The 17735-nt window shown below is 43.2% G+C and overlaps 1 protein-coding gene across 7 annotated transcripts in view; it reads right to left on the reverse strand.

Annotated features, from left to right (window-relative positions):
- Window positions 1-343: 343 nt before the first annotated feature.
- The window catches only part of CEP89 (centrosomal protein 89), an 84986-nt gene continuing 67594 nt past the window's right edge, over window positions 344-17735 (reverse strand). For 5 of the 7 annotated variants that reach the window (XM_005219049.5, XM_003587232.6, XM_005219047.5 and 2 more), the window contains 4 exons: window positions 17338-17479; window positions 15438-15527; window positions 8928-9097; window positions 344-3590 (listed from right to left, as the gene is read on the reverse strand). In XM_005219049.5, the coding sequence (XP_005219106.1) occupies window positions 3413-3590; window positions 8928-9097; window positions 15438-15527; window positions 17338-17479 (580 nt within the window). In that variant the 3' untranslated portion in view covers window positions 344-3412. The remainder of the gene's footprint in view (window positions 3591-8927; window positions 9098-15437; window positions 15528-17337; window positions 17480-17735) is intronic. The other 2 variants (XM_010814840.4, XM_005219048.5) reach the window with 2 other exon arrangements.

The following is a 17735-nucleotide window of genomic DNA, read 5'->3' on the forward strand; positions in this document are numbered from 1 at the left end:
TTAGTTTTGCTTCTCACATTAACGTCCAGACAGCACTGTCCAAGGGAAATATAATGGGACTTACAGGTTTCCAGCGGTCATATTTTTTAAAAAGTAAAACAAACAAAAACCCAAACAAGGACTTCCCTGGTGGTCCAGTGGTTGAGAAGCAGCCTTCCAATGCAGGGGACACAGATTCGATCCCTGGTCTGGGAAGATTCCACATGCCTCACAGCAATTAAGCCCATGCTCTGCAACGGGGAGAGACCACCACAAAGAGAAGCCTGCACACCGCAACCAAGACCCAGCACAGCTGAAAATAAAAATAAGTAAAAATTAAAAAAAAAAAAAATCCCAGGTGAAGTCAATTTTAGTAACATTTTATTTAACCCAATATATACAAAATATTATCTTGACATAAAACCAATAGAAAAATTAGATAATTTTACATTTTTTTTCATAGTAAGACTTCAAAATCCGGTGTATATTTTATGGTTGTATAATAGAATATCTCAATTCAGGTACTAGATTTTCATCGCAAATACTTGGCCTGTATCTAGAGTTCATAAAATCTACATTTGAAAAGGCAGGTTCACATACCCACGGGCTCCAACACACAGCATCAGTTTTCCCGTGATGGTCTGAGACCCTGCTGGCCTGCAAGCCCGTGGCCCTGGGCTCTGCCCTGGAGCTTTCCTCCTGAGCACCTAGCTCGCTCTGTAACGACGTCTGCCTTCGTCACTGCTGCTGTTCTCAACGATCAGTGCGCATGGGTGAGTACCCACAGCACACTTGCTAAATAAACATATTTACATCAACATTTAAAAAACCCAGAATCTCCCCCTCTCCTTAGATGATGCCCTGGTCTACAAAGACGTAAGCTGTTGGAAAAGGGTGAGTCTTCCCCATTCTTCTCAGTGGTTGAGGGCGGAGACTTTTGATCCCATCGCCCCTGTGCACGGGAACAGCTGGGAAACAGGACAGCGCCCCTGTCCCGACCCGCTGGCACACCAAACTCCAGCCACACCCACACGTGCACCCGGCCCCCTCTCCACTCAGTCCTGACTTCCCCAGGGCTGCTTGAAAATAGTGCCAAAGGTGGCAGGGCTCACTTGGGTCCCTGGGTCATGTTTTCTGTTTGCCATGGGTTACTTTCAACCTGATCAGGACCTTTCTAGCGCCCCATAAAGACTCACCAGGACCAAGAGAGAACGGGACCAGTTCCTGCTGAGTCAGGCCTCACTGGCCACCCCAAGCTCCAACCCCAGCCCGTCTGCCCCTCTCCAGCTCCTGAGACCCTGTCCGTCCTGCAAGGCTGGGGTGTTCCAGCTCAAGCCTGGGCTCTCTGCCTCTCAGCTGCATTCTTTCACTACCTTGCCTGCTTTGCACTTTCCTTTGCATCCCAGACTCCGAGCTCACCTGCCCATTTGCTATGGCACCCAGTGGGAGGCTGGCAGAGCCCGAGCGCCATCCCTGCCGGACACTGATGAGATCCAGAGGTCACTGAACTTGCAAAGTATATTTGTAGGGAATAAAATGTTCTCCCTGAAAGCAGGAAGACAGGGATACAAACGTGGTCCTCTAGGTGACAGGACAACAGCTTTGTCCCACAGACAATCCACCTCAGCACTGATCTGGAGGCTCTTGGGGCTGCTGCTGCCTGTCAGCCTATCTACAGATTATTGGATGGCTGGCACAAATCCCCTTGAAAATACAGCAAAGTTATGCGCTTGGTCATCTCCTAGGAGATGATACATAGTTTTATATCCTGGTGAGTCCTTCTATCACCTATAAGATGAAAATAAATTAGAACTCTTTTACACTGTTGAACAAGTTTAATAAAATGTAAAAGAACTTCACTACAACTGACTCATAGTCATTCTTTCTTTGTGGTTGAGTAATGTTCCACTGTCTATATGTACCACATCTTTATCCATTCATCTGTCGATGGACAGCTAGGTTGCTTCCATGTCCTGGCTAAACAGTGCTGCTATGAATGCTGGCGTACATGAGAGGATAGAGCCTGTTATACAGAGTGGAGTCAGAAAAAGAAAAACAAATACTGTATGTTAATTCATATATATGGAATCTAGAAAAATCGCATTGATGAGCTTATTTGCAGGGAAGGAATGGAGACGCGGACACAGAGAACGGGCTTGTGGACACAGTCGGGGAAGAAGAGGGTGGAATGAATTGAGAGAGTAGCTCTGATATACTCTACCACGTGTAAGACAGATAGCTAGTGGGAAGCTGCTGTGTAGCAGGGGCTCAGCCTCGTGCTCTGCCACGATCTAGAGGGGTGGGATGGGAGGGGGCAGGAGGCTCGAGAGAGGGGGGATATATACACACACATATGTATGTATATATATATAATTATGGCTGTTTCTTGTTGTACAGCAGAAACCAACACAACACTGTAAAGCAATTATCCTCCAATTAAAAAACATTTTTTAAGTGTAAAATAACAATGGTTTTCTATTTCAACTTCCCACTGAGCAACCAAAGAGCACAGCTGCAATTTATACAGGACCAGGGGCCAACTGCGGGGGCGGGGGTGTCTGTCTCCCCACCTGAAACCACACAGGCCTTGGCTGTGAGGGGTTCAGTAAAAGGATGTGACAGGACTCTACCCTCATACACTGTTTAGGATCTTCTGCAGCCTTTGGCCAGCGTGCCGGGGACCAGCCGCCCCAGACGGTTGGCACCACTGCCAGGACGTCCTGGGAATGGTCCGAGAGGCTGGGGTGATCTACCTGAGGAGGCGGCACAGGGCAGGGTAGGAGCATGGCCCCACACCCTTCTCGGGGGTGACAGTGGGCAGGGACCCCCCTGCCCCCATCGTGCCCAAAGTCAAGGCTCTGAAACGAGGAGGGAGGCGACATGGCCCCAGGAAAAGGACCTTCCCAGGAGGACAGAGAAGGACTGGCGGGGAGAGGGCAGCACAGAGTTTGTACAACTTCATGGGGCATGCAGACCAGCCCCTGTTTTTTGCCAAATAATAAAATACCACCGAGCGTGAATGCACAAGTGTCATCGCTCCTTCTTCTATCCAAGGCTCAGCCAGTTAAACTGACTCATCGAGGGCTGGCTGAGTGCTGGGCCTGCCTGCCCTTCCCCTGGAGACCAGCCAGCTTTGCCAGGTCACCTGTGAGCCTGAGCAGTGGAGTCCAGCTCAGTGGCAATACGGTCAGAGGGTGTGTACTGGCTAAACAGAGCTCAGCAGCACATTTTTAAAATAGAGAAAAATGTAAAAACCTGGGTTAAATTTCTGAGACCATTTATTTCTCCTCGACCCTGAGGAGAAGAGACCTGCGGGGGTGGGTGGGATCTGCCCTCCCTCCACCCCTCCCTGTCCTGGGTAAGGTGGAGCTCTTCCCCCAGGGGCCCTGGCCCTAGGGCTCCTGCAGGCCCTGGAGGGTGCTAGGCGGTGGCTTCATGTCACAGCATCCAGCATGGCTTGCTGAGAGATAACATCCAGGCAGTGGTCCTCAGAAACTCTGGTGTTCTCCCAGGGGCCTGTCCTCTCCAGAGTGGCCTGGAGAAGTTCTCGGATCCTCCGGTTTTCCTTGGACGTGGACTCCCACACAACCTCCAGCTCGCCTTCCACTTCTCTGAGAGAAATAAGTAATACAAAGAAAATGTTTAAAATAACACAATTTAATAAATACTTACAGAGCCCATAAGAATCGTAAAGTCACAAGAACCCAAATGGAAGAATGATTAATGTCAGAGAACAGAGCCCACGGTGTGTGGGTTCTGAAGCAGAGACTCCCAGTGTTGAAAGAAACCCGAAGTGCTCTGCAAACCAAACAAAAAACAAAGGCACAGGCTGAAAAAGGCGTCTTAGCTCTCTTCTGTTTTGCCTTCTCCTTTATTTTGGCACCAGTGCACACCCTCTGTTCTCTGTGGCATTAATGTACAGCAATACCACGGAACAGCTACCGTGGCTGACACACAGCACAGCGTCCCGGCTGTGGGCGCCCACACAGCACGGGCCTTGCAGGCCTCTTCTATGTCCCCTCTGCCTGTCCCCACTGTGACCCGGCCAACACTCAGGTGCCTGCCAAACCTCCATCCACAGAGCCACTGATGGGCCCAGAGAGTGGGGCAGGGGGCAAGAAGGGGACTATGGGGAGTCGGGGTCACAGCCCAGGACACAGTGAAGACCGGCCCAGATTACGTGCCAGGAGGACGAGTGTCCAGAGGGATCCAAGGCCGCTGAAGAAGGAAAATCCTGAGCCAGGGCTCTGTGACGGGCCCCGCGTGGGGAGCTGAGGAATCAGGGCAGACAGGGCACACATGTCCTCAGGTGGCCCACCAAGGGGGCAGACCAGATAGCAGCCACTACCTCACGGGAGCCCCACGGGGAGGGAAAAGCAAGCCTCTGCCTTGGACGAGGAGCAGGCCTTGGGCAGGACAGCACGGCTGGGGAGGCGGCTCCTTCACGGACACTGCCAGTTGGTTATGCAAAATGCTAGAAACTGGGTTACCGGGTGGACTTAGAACTGTTGTCTAGAGAGGAGGACACCAACTTCCGGTGCCGGGGGCATAGGTTCGACTCCTGGTTGGGGAACTAAGATCTCACATGCACAGCCAAACAACAAACAAAAAAATAAATTAAAAATAAAAAGAGGAGGCGACCAAGATTCAGGGAGGCCAGTGACATGCCCACTCATTCAATATCATTTTCCTTGTGAACTGTTGCTTCCTTCCAAAGCCCATGATGCCGAGTGCTGGGTACTATTTAATTAAACTATGTATAAAAATCCCCAGGCTTCTGGTTTTGGACAAAACACCCAAATGTTTGCAACATCATGATAATTTACAGCTAAACTCAAAACAAAGTGAGAAGGAAATTTCTAAGGGCAGAAGAAAAATATGAAGACTAAACCGAAGCAGAGGCGGGCAAACAAAATGCTGGCATTGCTCTGAGGACAAAAGCCCACGCTGTGTAGAAACCCAGGCTTCCAGAGAGAGGAGACTAGTCTTGGGCCCATGCAAACTGGGTGCAACAGAAAATCCCAGGGCTGACTCACGTCCACGGTCCTCTCCTCTTCTTCCTAGTGACACGCAACTGTGTATCCCAGAATCACGCAGGTAAGTGGAGACGGGTGAAGAACCCTCAAAGGAAGGATGCTTGGGTGGGAAAATCTGCCAGTCTTCAAAAGAAAGCTGCTCTGAGAGGCTCCTTGGGGGCTGTAGTCACTGATTTGTTCTCAAATGAACATGGGGTTTGAATCTACATTGTTTCCCACTGTAAAGCATCCCCAGGCCCTGGCTGGAGTGAACCAAAAGTAGAAAGGCATTTTTGAGGCGATCATGGAAAAACTCAATGGAAGAGGTAAAAGTACATGAGACACAACCAGAGGCAGAATTAATGAAGTGGAATATTGAGCAAACAGAAAAATATATGTTAAGAAGTTAAACATTAATTATAAATGTAATAATGGCATTGAGAATTTTTTTTTTTTTTTTTTTTGCTGAGCTGCATGGCTTGGATCTTAGTTCTGCAACTAGGGACTGAAGCCACAGTGAATGCACAAAGTCCTAACCGTTAGACCGCCAGGGAATTCCCTGTGAATATTTTAAAAATCTTTCTGTATTAAAAAAAAAAAGCACTACAGTAGATTTTTTTTTTAAGTTAATAATAAAATTAAAGTGACTACAGGTTTGAAAGTACTCTCTGGCACCAAGAGAAGCAAATGCAAACCTTTTCTGGAGAAAAACATCCTCAATCCAGATCCCCAGGACTCCACAGGGTAAATTCAACCATTCATGGGTTCATAGTAAAAAAATTACAGTACATAGAATGAAATATGGAGAAGGCAATGGCACCCCACTCCAGTACTCTTGCCTGGAAAATCCCATGGACAGAGGAGCCTGATAGACTGCAGTCCATGAGGTCGCTAAGAATCGGACACAACTGAGTGACCTCACTTTCACTTTTCAGTTTCATGCATTGGAGAAGGAGGTGGCAACCCACTCCAGTGTTCTTGCCTGGAGAATCCCAGGGACAGAGGAGCCTGGTAGGAGGCCGTCTATGGGGTCGCACAGAGTCAGACACAACTGAAGCGACTTAGCAGCAGCAGCAGCAGCAGCAGAACGAAATAAGCCGCATAGGGCAAGAGTCAATAGGACCCCCAAATTCCAGATAAAGAAGCTGGCACAGAATATAAAATAACTATGAATAAAATGTTAAAGGAAATAAAAGATGTACTAAAGATAAGCAAAGATCAAGAATTTAGTTTAAAAATCACTAGGGAGATTTTCAAAGGAACCAAATAGGACTTCTGAAATTGAAATATACAGTTGTTGAAATAAAAAATCTCAATGTCTGGGTTAAACACACACTGAACAAAACTGAAGAAAAAACTAGTAAATAGAAATATTGAGGAGAATTACAGAGAGTGTAGACCCCCCCAAAAAAAAACCTAGGATATAGAAAGTGTAAGAGATAAGACACATGGAAGATTCAGTAAGGAGGTATAACATACATTTAATCTGAGTTCCAGAAGGAAATCTAGACACAATAAGGGGAAAAGACTTATTTCAAGAGATAATGACTGAAAAACTTCAAGAAGTGATGAAAGGCACAAAATCACAGATAAAGAGAATAACTTAAACCAAGTAGTTGAGTAAAACAAACTCATAGTTAAACAGAACGGAGGGGACTTCACTGGTGATGCACTGGCTAAGACTCTGTGTTCCTAATGCAGGGGACCCAAGTTTGATCCCCGGTCAGGGAGCTAGACCCTGCAGGCCACAACGAAGATCGAAGATCCTTCATGATACAACTAGGACTCGGAACAGCCATGTAAATAAATAAACATTCTAAAAACAACACAGTGGAGCTGCAGACTCTAAGAGTCAAGAGGAAATCTTAAAAGAGGCAAGAGATATGATGGATTATCTAGTTTTAAAAATGACAAAAAAGACTTCTCAGCAGTAACAATGAAACAGAGGAGACAGTGAAATGTGGTGAGAGAAAAAGACTGTTGAGGTAGAACCCAGCTTCCAGGAAACATCAGCTCATAAGGATGCAGCCAAAATGCAGACACTGTCAGATAAACAAAAACTAAGAAAGCTTACTGTCACTAAAGAAACTTCTACAGTATGTACTTTAGGAAGGAGAAAAATACTCTGAGAAACAGGGTCTCAGATGCAAAAGAAAATAATAAGCAAAGAAACTGATACACTGTGGGTGAATCAAAATAAACAACTCTATTAAAACTAGTAATATGCAGTTTCTGGGGGTAAAATGATGATGTAAAATAGATCTTTTCTTTTCACCTTCATATATCTGTACTTACATGTAATGACAATAGACAAAAACAGCATACATGCTGAGTGGGGAAATAATTAGATTAGAGCGTTAGATCTTGTATTTGGTGGTAGAAATGCAGAGGTGCTGATCTAATTTTAGATTTTTTTAATGTTAAGTAACTATAGTGAAATTTCAAAGGAAACCACTAAAAGAATAAAAATAGAATGTCTAATTTTTGAACCATTAAAGGGCAAAAAAATAGAATAAGGGAAAAAGTATAAAACAAAGTTCCATTTTATTAATGCAGTTCTAAACCACTTGTCTGGCAAGAAGCTTGGTATCATTCCAACTTTTACAAAATGACTGTTCATGGTGCTAAGAACTTCTGTGACTATAGAAGACCTGTTAGATAACAGTTAACTCTGCCTGGCATTAAAAAGCGTCTGGCTGACAGAAAATAAACAGCTGTCTGCATTCTGCTTGGTATCTATCTAATACACAGATTCTATCATAACTTGAAGAAAATCACATCTGAATGTCATGCTTTCTCTCCATGCATCATGCAACATAAACATGTTGTTCCAGTCTGTCAAAGACAGCACAGCCATTCTGAACAGGCCAACTTAAACGTGGACCCAGACTACTTGAGGGGACCGCCATGCTCACCTTCACAACACGTGTGCTATTTCCCAGGGCTGGTTTTCAACACACTGGCAATATCTGCTCCGTCACATGGGGAGCCACAGCGAACATGATATACCCATAATCTCCTGACTGTGATCTTACAAAAAGGGAAGAATCTGAAACTTTAAGGTTCTCAGAAATGAAAATGTAATAGCAGAAATAAAATATTTAATCAAAAAAATTTAAAGTCTCCCAAGAAGATGGAATAAAATAAAAATATTAAAGAGATGGAAAAGAGGGGGAGAGGGGGAGGACAATGAGAGGCCTGGATTGACTTAGGAAGTCCAGTATTCAAACAGCAAGAATTTTTAAGGGAGGGATAAAAGAAAATGAAGACCTGGGATCTAATGTACAGCATGGAGACGACAGTTAACAGTTCTGTATGTCTGAAAGTTGCTAACAGAGTAGATCTTAAGTGTTCTCACCACCACCACCACAAAAAATGGTAATTATGTGAAGCAAAAGCTATGTTAACCTTATTATGATAATCATTTTACAATATATATGTAAATCAAACCATCACACTGTATACCTTAAATTTATACAAGGTTATATGTCAATTACTAGGGGAAATCTTTTAAAAGAAAAAAAAGAGAGAGAGAATGGAGGAGCAAATACAAAACAAGGTCAGGATTTCCCTAGTGGTCCAGTGGTTAAGATTCCACCTGGCAGTCAAGGAGACGCACAGGTTTGATCCCTGGTCTGGAAAGACTCCACCTGCTGCAAGGCAGCTAGGCCCGTGTGCCACACTACTGCGCCCTAAAGCCTGCGTTCCAAAACAAGGGCGAGAAGCCCATGCACCGCAACCAAGACCCGGTGCAGCCACAGATAAAAGAGTATTTTAAAATATCAAGACCAACATTAAAATCAGACAAAACTAAAATGTAAAAACAAAAATAAGCAATCAAATGAACAAAAAACAGGTCCAGAGCATGTTACTGGAAAAATCTTACCAAACATTCAAAAACCACAAACCACCCGGGGGCTGGGGCGGCCAGACCTTTTCTGCTGCAGCGCCTTGTCCAGGATGTCCTGCTTGTCCAGGAGCATCCGATGGAGGTGCCTCATCTCCTGCTGGTACTGAGCTGACTTGCTAGCAAAGTCCTCCTGCTGCTCTGTCAGATGATGATTCATGTCGTCCAGCTTCAGTGCCATCTGCTTCTTGTACCCCTGGGGACGAGGATGGACTCAGTGAGGGGATGCTGCCTGGGGCCCAGGGGCTGGCTTTGTGGATTGCTCCTTCCCCACTCCTAGGCCTATCAGAGTCCCTGAACTGAGTAACCCCTGGACAGGTCTCATCTGGGAGGGCAAGTTGGATCACAAAAGTCATCACAAAGTAATAAAGGAATTTCAAGTATATTAAAAAGAATTTCTGACTTGTACCATGCCTAGTTTTTTACATGCTACAAATAAAAATTAAAACAGAAAGACCTGGCAAGGACTGTCACACTCTCTTGGTAAACAGATGACTGAGATAAAAGCCTGATTCACTTATTTTCCTTCTTACATATTTATTGTTTAGTATTTAAGGTTAATAGATTTTCCACTGAGCATTTCCAAAACTGCTGTCACACAGATTTTAACTTTGTAGTTCAACTACAAAGATTTAATTTTGTAGTTAGTCACAAAAGATTCAGTTCTCCTTAGAAATTATGACATCCAAGAACCTACTACAGTATGACTCAGGAAACTCAAACAGGGGCTCTGTGACAATCTAGAAGGGTGGGGTGGGGAGGGAGCTGGGAGGGAGGTTCAAGAAGGAGGGGACATATGTATACCTGTGGCTGATTCATGTTGAAATCTGGCAGAAAACAACAAAATTCTGTAAAGCAATTATCCTTCAATTAAAAAATAACTTCAAAAAAAAAAGAACCTACTTTATACAGCACAGGGAACTCTATTTAATACTTAGTAATGACCGATATAGGAAAAGAACCTAAAAAAGAGGGGATATATGTGTATATATATATATAACTGACTCACTTTGGTATATACCTGAAACTAACACAACACTGTGTGGTAGTTTGAGCATTCTTTGGCATTGCCTTTCTTTGAGATTGGAATGAAAACTGACCTTTTCCAGTCCTGTGGCCACTGCTGTGTTTTCCAAATTTGCTGGCATATTGAGTGCAGCACTTTCACAGCATCATCTTTCAGGATTTGAAATAGCTCCACTGGAATTCCATCACCTCCACTAGCTTTGTTCGCAGGGATGCTTTCTAAGGCCCACTTGACTTCACATTCCAGGATGTGTGGCTCTAGGTCAGTGATCACACCATCGTGATTATCTGGGTCGTGAAGATCTTTTTTGTACAGTTCTTCTGTGTATTCTTGCCATCTCTTCTTAATATCTTCTGCTTCTGTTAGGTCCATACCATTTCTGTCCTTTATCAAGCCCATCTTTGCATGAAATGTTCCCTTGGTATCTCTAATTTTCTTGAAGAGATCTCTAGTCTTTCCCATTCTGTTGTTTGCCTCTATTTCTTTGCATTGATCGCTGAAGAAGGCTTTCTTATCTCTTCTTGCTATTCTTTGGAACTCTGCATTCAGATGCTTATATCTTTCCTTTTCTCCTTTGCTTTTCGCTTCTCTTCTTTTCACAGCTATTTGTAACGCCTCCCCAGACAGCCATTTTGCTTTTTTGCATTTCTTTTCCATGGGGATGGTCTTGATCCCTGTCTCCTGTTCAATGTCACGAACCTCATTCCATAGTTCATCAGGCACTCTATCAGAACTAGGCCCTTAAATCTATTTCTCACTTGTACTGTATAATCATAAGGGATTTGATTTAGGTCATACCTGAATGGTCTAGTGGTTTTCCCTACTTTCTTCAATTTAAGTCTGAATTTGGCAATAAAAACTTCATGATCTGAGCCACAGTCAGCTCCTGGTCTTGTTTTTGCAAAGAAAGGCAATGCCAAAGAATGCTCAAACTACTGCACAACTGCACTCATTTCACATGCTAGTAAAGTAATGCTCAAAATTCTCCAAGTCAGGCTTCAGCAATATGTGAACCGTGAACTTCACATGTTCACGCTGGTTTTAGAAAAGGCAGAGGGACCAGAGATCAAATTGCCAACATCCGCTGGATCATGGAAAAAGCAAGAGAGTTCCAGAAAAACATCTATTTCTGCTTTATTGACTATGCCAAAGCCTTTGACTGTGTGGACCACAATAAACTGTGGAAAATTCTGAAAGAGATGGGCATACCAGACCACCTGATCTGCCTCCTGAGAAATTTGTATGCAGGTCAGGAAGCAACAGGTAGAACTGGACATGGAACAACAGACTGCTTCCAAATAGGAAAAGGAGTACGTCAAGGCTGTATATTGTCACCCTGCTTATTTAACTTATATGCAGAGTACATCATGAGAAACGCTGGACTGGAAGAAGCACAAGCTGGAATCAAGACTGCCGAGAGAAATATCAATAACCTCAGATATGCAGATGACACCACCCTTATGGCAAAAAGTGAAGAGGAACTAAAAAGCCTTTGATGAAAGTGAAAGTGGAGAGTGAAAAAGTTGGCTTAAAGCTCAACATTCAGAAAACGAAGATCATGGCATCCGGTCCCATTCCTTCATGAGAAATAGATGGGGAAACAGTGGAAACAGTGTCAGACTTTATCTTTGGGGGCTCCAAAATCACTGCAGAAGGTGACTGCAGCCATGAAATTAAAAGACGCTTATTCCTTGGAAGGAAAGTTATGACCAACCTAGATAGCATATTCAAAAGCAGAGACATTACTTTGCCAACAAAGGTTTGTCTAGTCAAGGCTATGGTTTTTCCTGTGGTCATGTATGGATGTGAGAGTTGGACTGTGAAGAAGGCTGAGTGCCGAAGAATTGATGCTTTTGAACTGTGGTGTTGGAGAAGACTCTTGAGCATCCCTTGGACTGCAAGGAGATCCAACCAGTCCATTCTGAAGGACATCAGCCCTGGGATTTCTTTGGAAGGAATGATGCTAAAGCTGAAACTCCAGTACTTTGGCCACCTCATGCGAAGAGTTGACTCATTGGAAAAGACTCTGATGCTGGGAGGGATTGGGGGCAGGAGGAGAAGGGGACGACAGAGGATGAGATGGCTGGATGGCATCACTGACTCGACGGACGTGAGTCTCGGTGAACTCTGGGAGTTGGTGATGGACAGGGAGGCCTGGCGTGCTGCAATTCATGGAGTTGCAAAGAGTCGGACACGACTGAGCGACTGAACTGAACTGAACACAACACTGTAAATCAACTACACTCCAATAACAAAATAAAAAAAAAAAAGAAATCATGACATTCAATTTATACATCTTCTTTGACCCAAGGGTCATTCGTTTACTGCAGTTTTTACATGTCCAGGTGAAGGAATACTTTTCACTCTCATTTTATTTATTAATTTCTGGTATTCATTTTTTTGGTCAACAGATAGCTTTCTTATTTCTACTTTGGAAGCTTACTGAAACTTTATTTTTTGGTAGCCAATCTATAATCAATTTTTGTGACTGTTCTGTATATAGCTATGTCTATGTAGACATAGATATATACGGGCTTCCCAGGTGGTTAAAGAACCCGCCTACCAATGCAGGAAACATAAAAGACGTGGGTTTGATCCCTGGGTCAGGAAGATCCCTTGGAGGAGGGCATGCCAACCCATTCCAGTATTCTTGCCTGTAGAATCCCATGGACAGAAGAGCCTGGCAGACTACAGTTCATAGGGTCGCAGAGTCAGACACAACTGAAGTGACTTAGCACGCATGCACATAGGTATATACACATAAATATACCTTACAGATTATGCTGTAAAATTCTGTACGTTTACTCTTGTATAACATTGTGATCTGTCCTGGACTAAGAGAAGTGGATTAAAGCTCCACTAAGCTTCCATTTCCCCTTATTATCTCCTGTAGTTTATAAGTTTTGGTGTTATTTAGTACAGAAACATTCATAACTACTATATATATTAAAAAAATTTTTTTTGATGGGCACCATTTTTAAAGTCTTTTATTGAATTTGTTACAATATAGCTTCTGTTTGGTTTTTTAGCCCTAAAGCACATAAGATCTTAGCTTTCCAACCAGGAATTGAACCCGAACCCCCTTCATTGAAAGGGGAAGTCTTTTCTACTGGACAGCAGGGAAGTCCCAATAACTACTATTATTAATTGTAGTCTTTAGCATTATTAAGACCTCCCCCCGCCCTTTTTTTTTCCTTTGTTTGGTTTCATTTAGTGCTTTGGCCCAAATTTTCTCTTAGCAGATGTAAAGATCACAGCTTGGCTTTCTTCTTGTTTGCATAAACCTGTATTATCTTCACTCATCCTTTTAATCTTTCTGAAGTACTGTTCCTGCTCTCTGGCATACAGTGTTGCTGTTGAGAAGTATGAAGTCAACATGACTTTCTTTTTTTATGTCTTGATCTTTTACCTGGATGTCCAAGGTATTTTTTCTCCTTCTTTTTTTTTTTTTTTTTTTGGTCACCTCAAGCAGCTTTGGATCTTACTTTCCCAAGCAGGGATTGAACCTGAGCCCCTTGAAGTGGAAATGCAGAGTCCTAACCGCTGGGCCACCAGGGAATTTCCCAAGGTAATTTTTCTTTATCTTGAAGTCACAGGTCTTGGTGTCAATTTTCTAGGCCCATCCTGGGTCAGTTTCCCTTTCAAGACATAGATTTAACTCTTTATTTATGTCATGAAAAGTTTACATAAATTGCAGCAATGTCTTTTTCAATCCATCTCCCAGAATTATTGAAATAAAAAAATAAACAAATGGGACCTACTATAACTCAAAAGCTTTTGCACAGCAAAGGAAACAAAAAATGAAAAGACAACCCACAAATTGGGAGAAAATATCCACAAATGATGTGACCACCAAGGGATTAGTCTCCAAAATCTACAAACAGCTCATGATGCTTAACAGCATCAAAACAGACAACCCAACCAACGAATGGCCAGAAGACCTAAATAGACATTTCTCCAAAGAAGGCATACAGATGGCCAAGAAGCACATGAAAAGATGTTCAACACTGCTAATCATTAGAGAAATGCAAGTCAAAACTAAAATGAAATATCACCTCACACCAACCAGAATGGCTATCATCAAAAAATCCACAAACAACAAATGCTGGAGAGGGTGTGGAGAGAAGGGAACCCTCCTGCACTGCTGGTGGGAATGTAAACTGGTATAGCCACTATGGAGAACAGTACGGAGGTTCCTTAAAAAAGTAAAAATAGAGCTACCATGTCACCCTGCAATCCCCCTCCTGGGCCCATATCTGGAGAAAAACATGATCCAAAAGGATATATGCACCCCAATGTTCACGGCAGCACTGTTTACAACAGCCAAGACATGGAAGCAACCTAAATGTCCATCGACAGAGGAGTGGATAAGGAAGACGTGGTGCGTATATACAACAGAACACTACTCAGAATGAAATGACGTCATCTGCAGCAGCATGGGTGGATCTAGAGAGTATCATGTGGAATGACGTCAGTCAGACAGAGAAGGAGAAGTGTCATATCATGCCTTATATGCGGAATCTAAAAAAGAAATGATACAAATTCACTTCTAAAACAGAAAGAGACTCACAGGCTTAGAGACGAATCCACGGTTGCCTGGACACACCGCTAGACTTGAAATGGATAACCAATAAGGACCTACTGTATAGCAAGCACGTGGAGCTCTGCTCAGTGTTCTGTGGCCGCCAGGGTGGGAGGGGAGTGTGGGGGAGAATGGACACACGTATGTGTGTGGCTGAGTCCCTTCCCTGTTCACCTGAAACTATCACAACATTGTTAATTGGCTGTACCCCGACACAAAATAAAAAGTGAAAAAAGAAAACCGATCAAGAAAATGCTGGAGGAGAGCTGAAGATGCAGGGATTTACTGGTTCTGAAACATCAGTACTCAGGAGCATGGTGGACCAATGTGGGATGGTGGAGAGGTCAGGGGCAAAGGTGGGGCTTGTATTAAGGATGGAGAGATACTAAAGGGATGATGGTGCTATTGAAAACAGATGGCCAGAGCAGATTATTGTTACAGCAATGGTGGAAAAATAAATTGAGCTGGCAGATTAGGTTCTGATGAGAAATGGTACAGAACCCATTATTAGTCAGATTACTTTGTGAGTCTAGACGATGGTAAACTCCCAAACTACAGCCATTATGCTGTTAGCACTGGAGTTGCTGAAAAATGTGCACAAATTGATTTTAGAAGTCCAAATGTTCATCCCATGAGATCCTAAAATCCAATTCCTTTACAAAGGAAACCACTGAGCAGATTTTAAAATAAAGTTAGTTGTATAAGAGGATATTCATTGAAATGTTATACAGTAGTAAAAGTATAAAAATTTTTTTAAGTTTATGAATAAAAACTTTTAAGAAGTACTGTTTCTGCCAGAGAAACAAAACTGCTTTACTCTGTGGACGATTAGGGACACATGTATGCAAAATGGGTCATTTTCTTAAACATGGAAATCTGACCCCAGGTAGCCAGTTTCCAGGTGAAACTGGCTAAATGTCTGCGTACCTTAATTTTCTCTTTCAACCTTCCCAAGCGAATACTGTCTTCTGTCATTCTGTTGAGAACTCCATGGTTCTCACTTTCTAAACATTTAGCCTATGGAGTAAAGCAAGAAGAAAACAACAAAGCGTTCTTAGTTTAATAGAAAACTTAAAATATTAAAACATTCTTCTGCTAAGAGCATTATTACAAAGAGTATTACCATTCTGCCACTTGCCATCTCCAGATTCCTCACCCCTGTGTGAGGGCTGTGGGCAGAACTTGGACCAATAGCTGAGGGTGGGAAGAGCCAAGAGTGGCATGCTGGGCGCCCCTCCTGCACCCAATGGCAAATCCAAATCCCTCAAACAAGGGGGATGTAAACTTTCAGCACCTTTTCTATTCTCAGGAAATATACCATTCCTTTCATCACATCCAAAGAGTAAGTGCCAAGATGCAAATCATCAGGGAATGTTTAACAGGAGGATTCCTACATGCTGTTTCTCATAAATCCTCTGTTCCTTATTAGTTTCTGTCATCAGAAATCAGTGGAGCGGCAAGCCACTCCCAGGACTGAGGTCATGATATGAGACAGGGTTGAATCTCCTTCAGTAAAGACAAAACTGCTTAGTCTCCATCCTCTTTCTTGAGATATGGATTGTCTCCTGACCTTGTGACGATTATTAATCCCTTGTTCCCTTGGTAACGGTTGCTGTACATTTGGTTTGCTGATCTTTATCATTGTCGAAAGAAATTTCTTGTACAACAGCCTATATATACTCACAGATCATTAAAGCAATTTTTGCTCCATCAGAGCTTGGGTCCCTGTGTCTTTCTCTCTCTCTCTCTCTCTCTCTCTCCCCCACTCCCTCTGGCTCTCTCTTTCACTTTCTTATCATTGACTCTGGACCACAAGGTTCCGGTCCATTAAAGGACTCCAACAGCAAATAAACTTCTCACTTGACTATTTGAGTAATTAACAAAATTAAGGATAACAAGATGAAGGCACAATGTCATTCTCCAAACCAAATGTGACAGGCAGGAGATCCAAGAGGGATGTCACTAAAGTGGAATGACTTAGATTAATACCCAGTTGGGACATAAACTTCTACGTATTATAAATTAACTGTTTCAAATGGTAAAAAAAAAAAAAAATTTAAGTACAGGTGAGCATTCCTTCTAAGGTAATATAATAGTGTCAACTGATTTTCTAGAAAGTTAAACTAAGACCCAGGTAATAAAACTTGCCACAAGTCACATGGAAAACCCATCCTAAAGGTAGGATTAGAAATGAAGATGCCAGTAACAATAAAGTAAGATATAAGGGGCTCTCACAAGGCCCAGGACAGGGTAACGTAGGGGTGAGTACTCCTGTTGTAGCTGCCTCTTTGTGCCCCTTTGTGAAGAAGGCTGAGCGCCGAAGAATTGATGCTTTTGAACTGTGGTGTTGGAGAAGACTCTTGAGAGTCCCTTGGACTGCAAGGAGATCCAACCAGCCCATTCTGAAGGAGATCAGCCCTGGGATTTCTTTGGAAGGACTGATGCTAAAGCTGAAACTCCAGTACTTTGGCCACCTCATGCGAAGAGTTGACTCATTGGAAAAGACTCTGATGCTGGGAGGGATTGGGGGCAAGAGGAGAAGGGGACAACAGAGGATGAGATGGCTGGATGGCATCACCGACTCGATGGACGTGAGTCTGAGTGAACTTCGGGAGTTGGTGATGGACAGGGAGGCCTGGCGTGCTGCAATTTATGGGGTCGCAAAGAGTTGGATACAACTGAGCGACTGAACTGAACTGAAACTGTGTCACTGGGATGAATTCTATTGAACACAGATAGAATTCTTTTCTTTTCAACCTGATTTTTAAAGTATTTATTTACCTGGCTGTGCCAGGTTCTCAGCTGTGGTGCATGTGAGGAAACTTACCAAAAACACAAGGTTGTCACGCTCCTGGGTTACATTCTCTGCCAGGCCAACAAGATTTGCCAGGTACTGGTGAGCGGACATTTCATTCTCCATGGCTTTTTCCACCTGCTTTTTGAGGACATCAATTTTCTTTTGAGATCTCCTAGAGAGTGCCCCCAAATGGTGGAATAAAAAAATGTATTAGCCTGCATGGCCAGGGCACAGTGAATATCTGTATTATAAAAACAGCAAGTATGTGAGCATTTAAGTATATTCTTCATCAACCTCAATCTTCCATGAAGTTTCAAAGTGAGAATAGGTACCTGAATTTAATTTTAAAGGAAGCATTAACTATTGACTTCAAGACAACAGAAACTGCAAAATGTTTAACCCAAGTAACAGGCTAATATTATATTAAT

Source organism: Bos taurus, chromosome 18 (assembly GCF_002263795.3).
Source record: "Bos taurus isolate L1 Dominette 01449 registration number 42190680 breed Hereford chromosome 18, ARS-UCD2.0, whole genome shotgun sequence".
NCBI classification, from domain to species: domain Eukaryota; kingdom Metazoa; phylum Chordata; class Mammalia; order Artiodactyla; family Bovidae; genus Bos; species Bos taurus.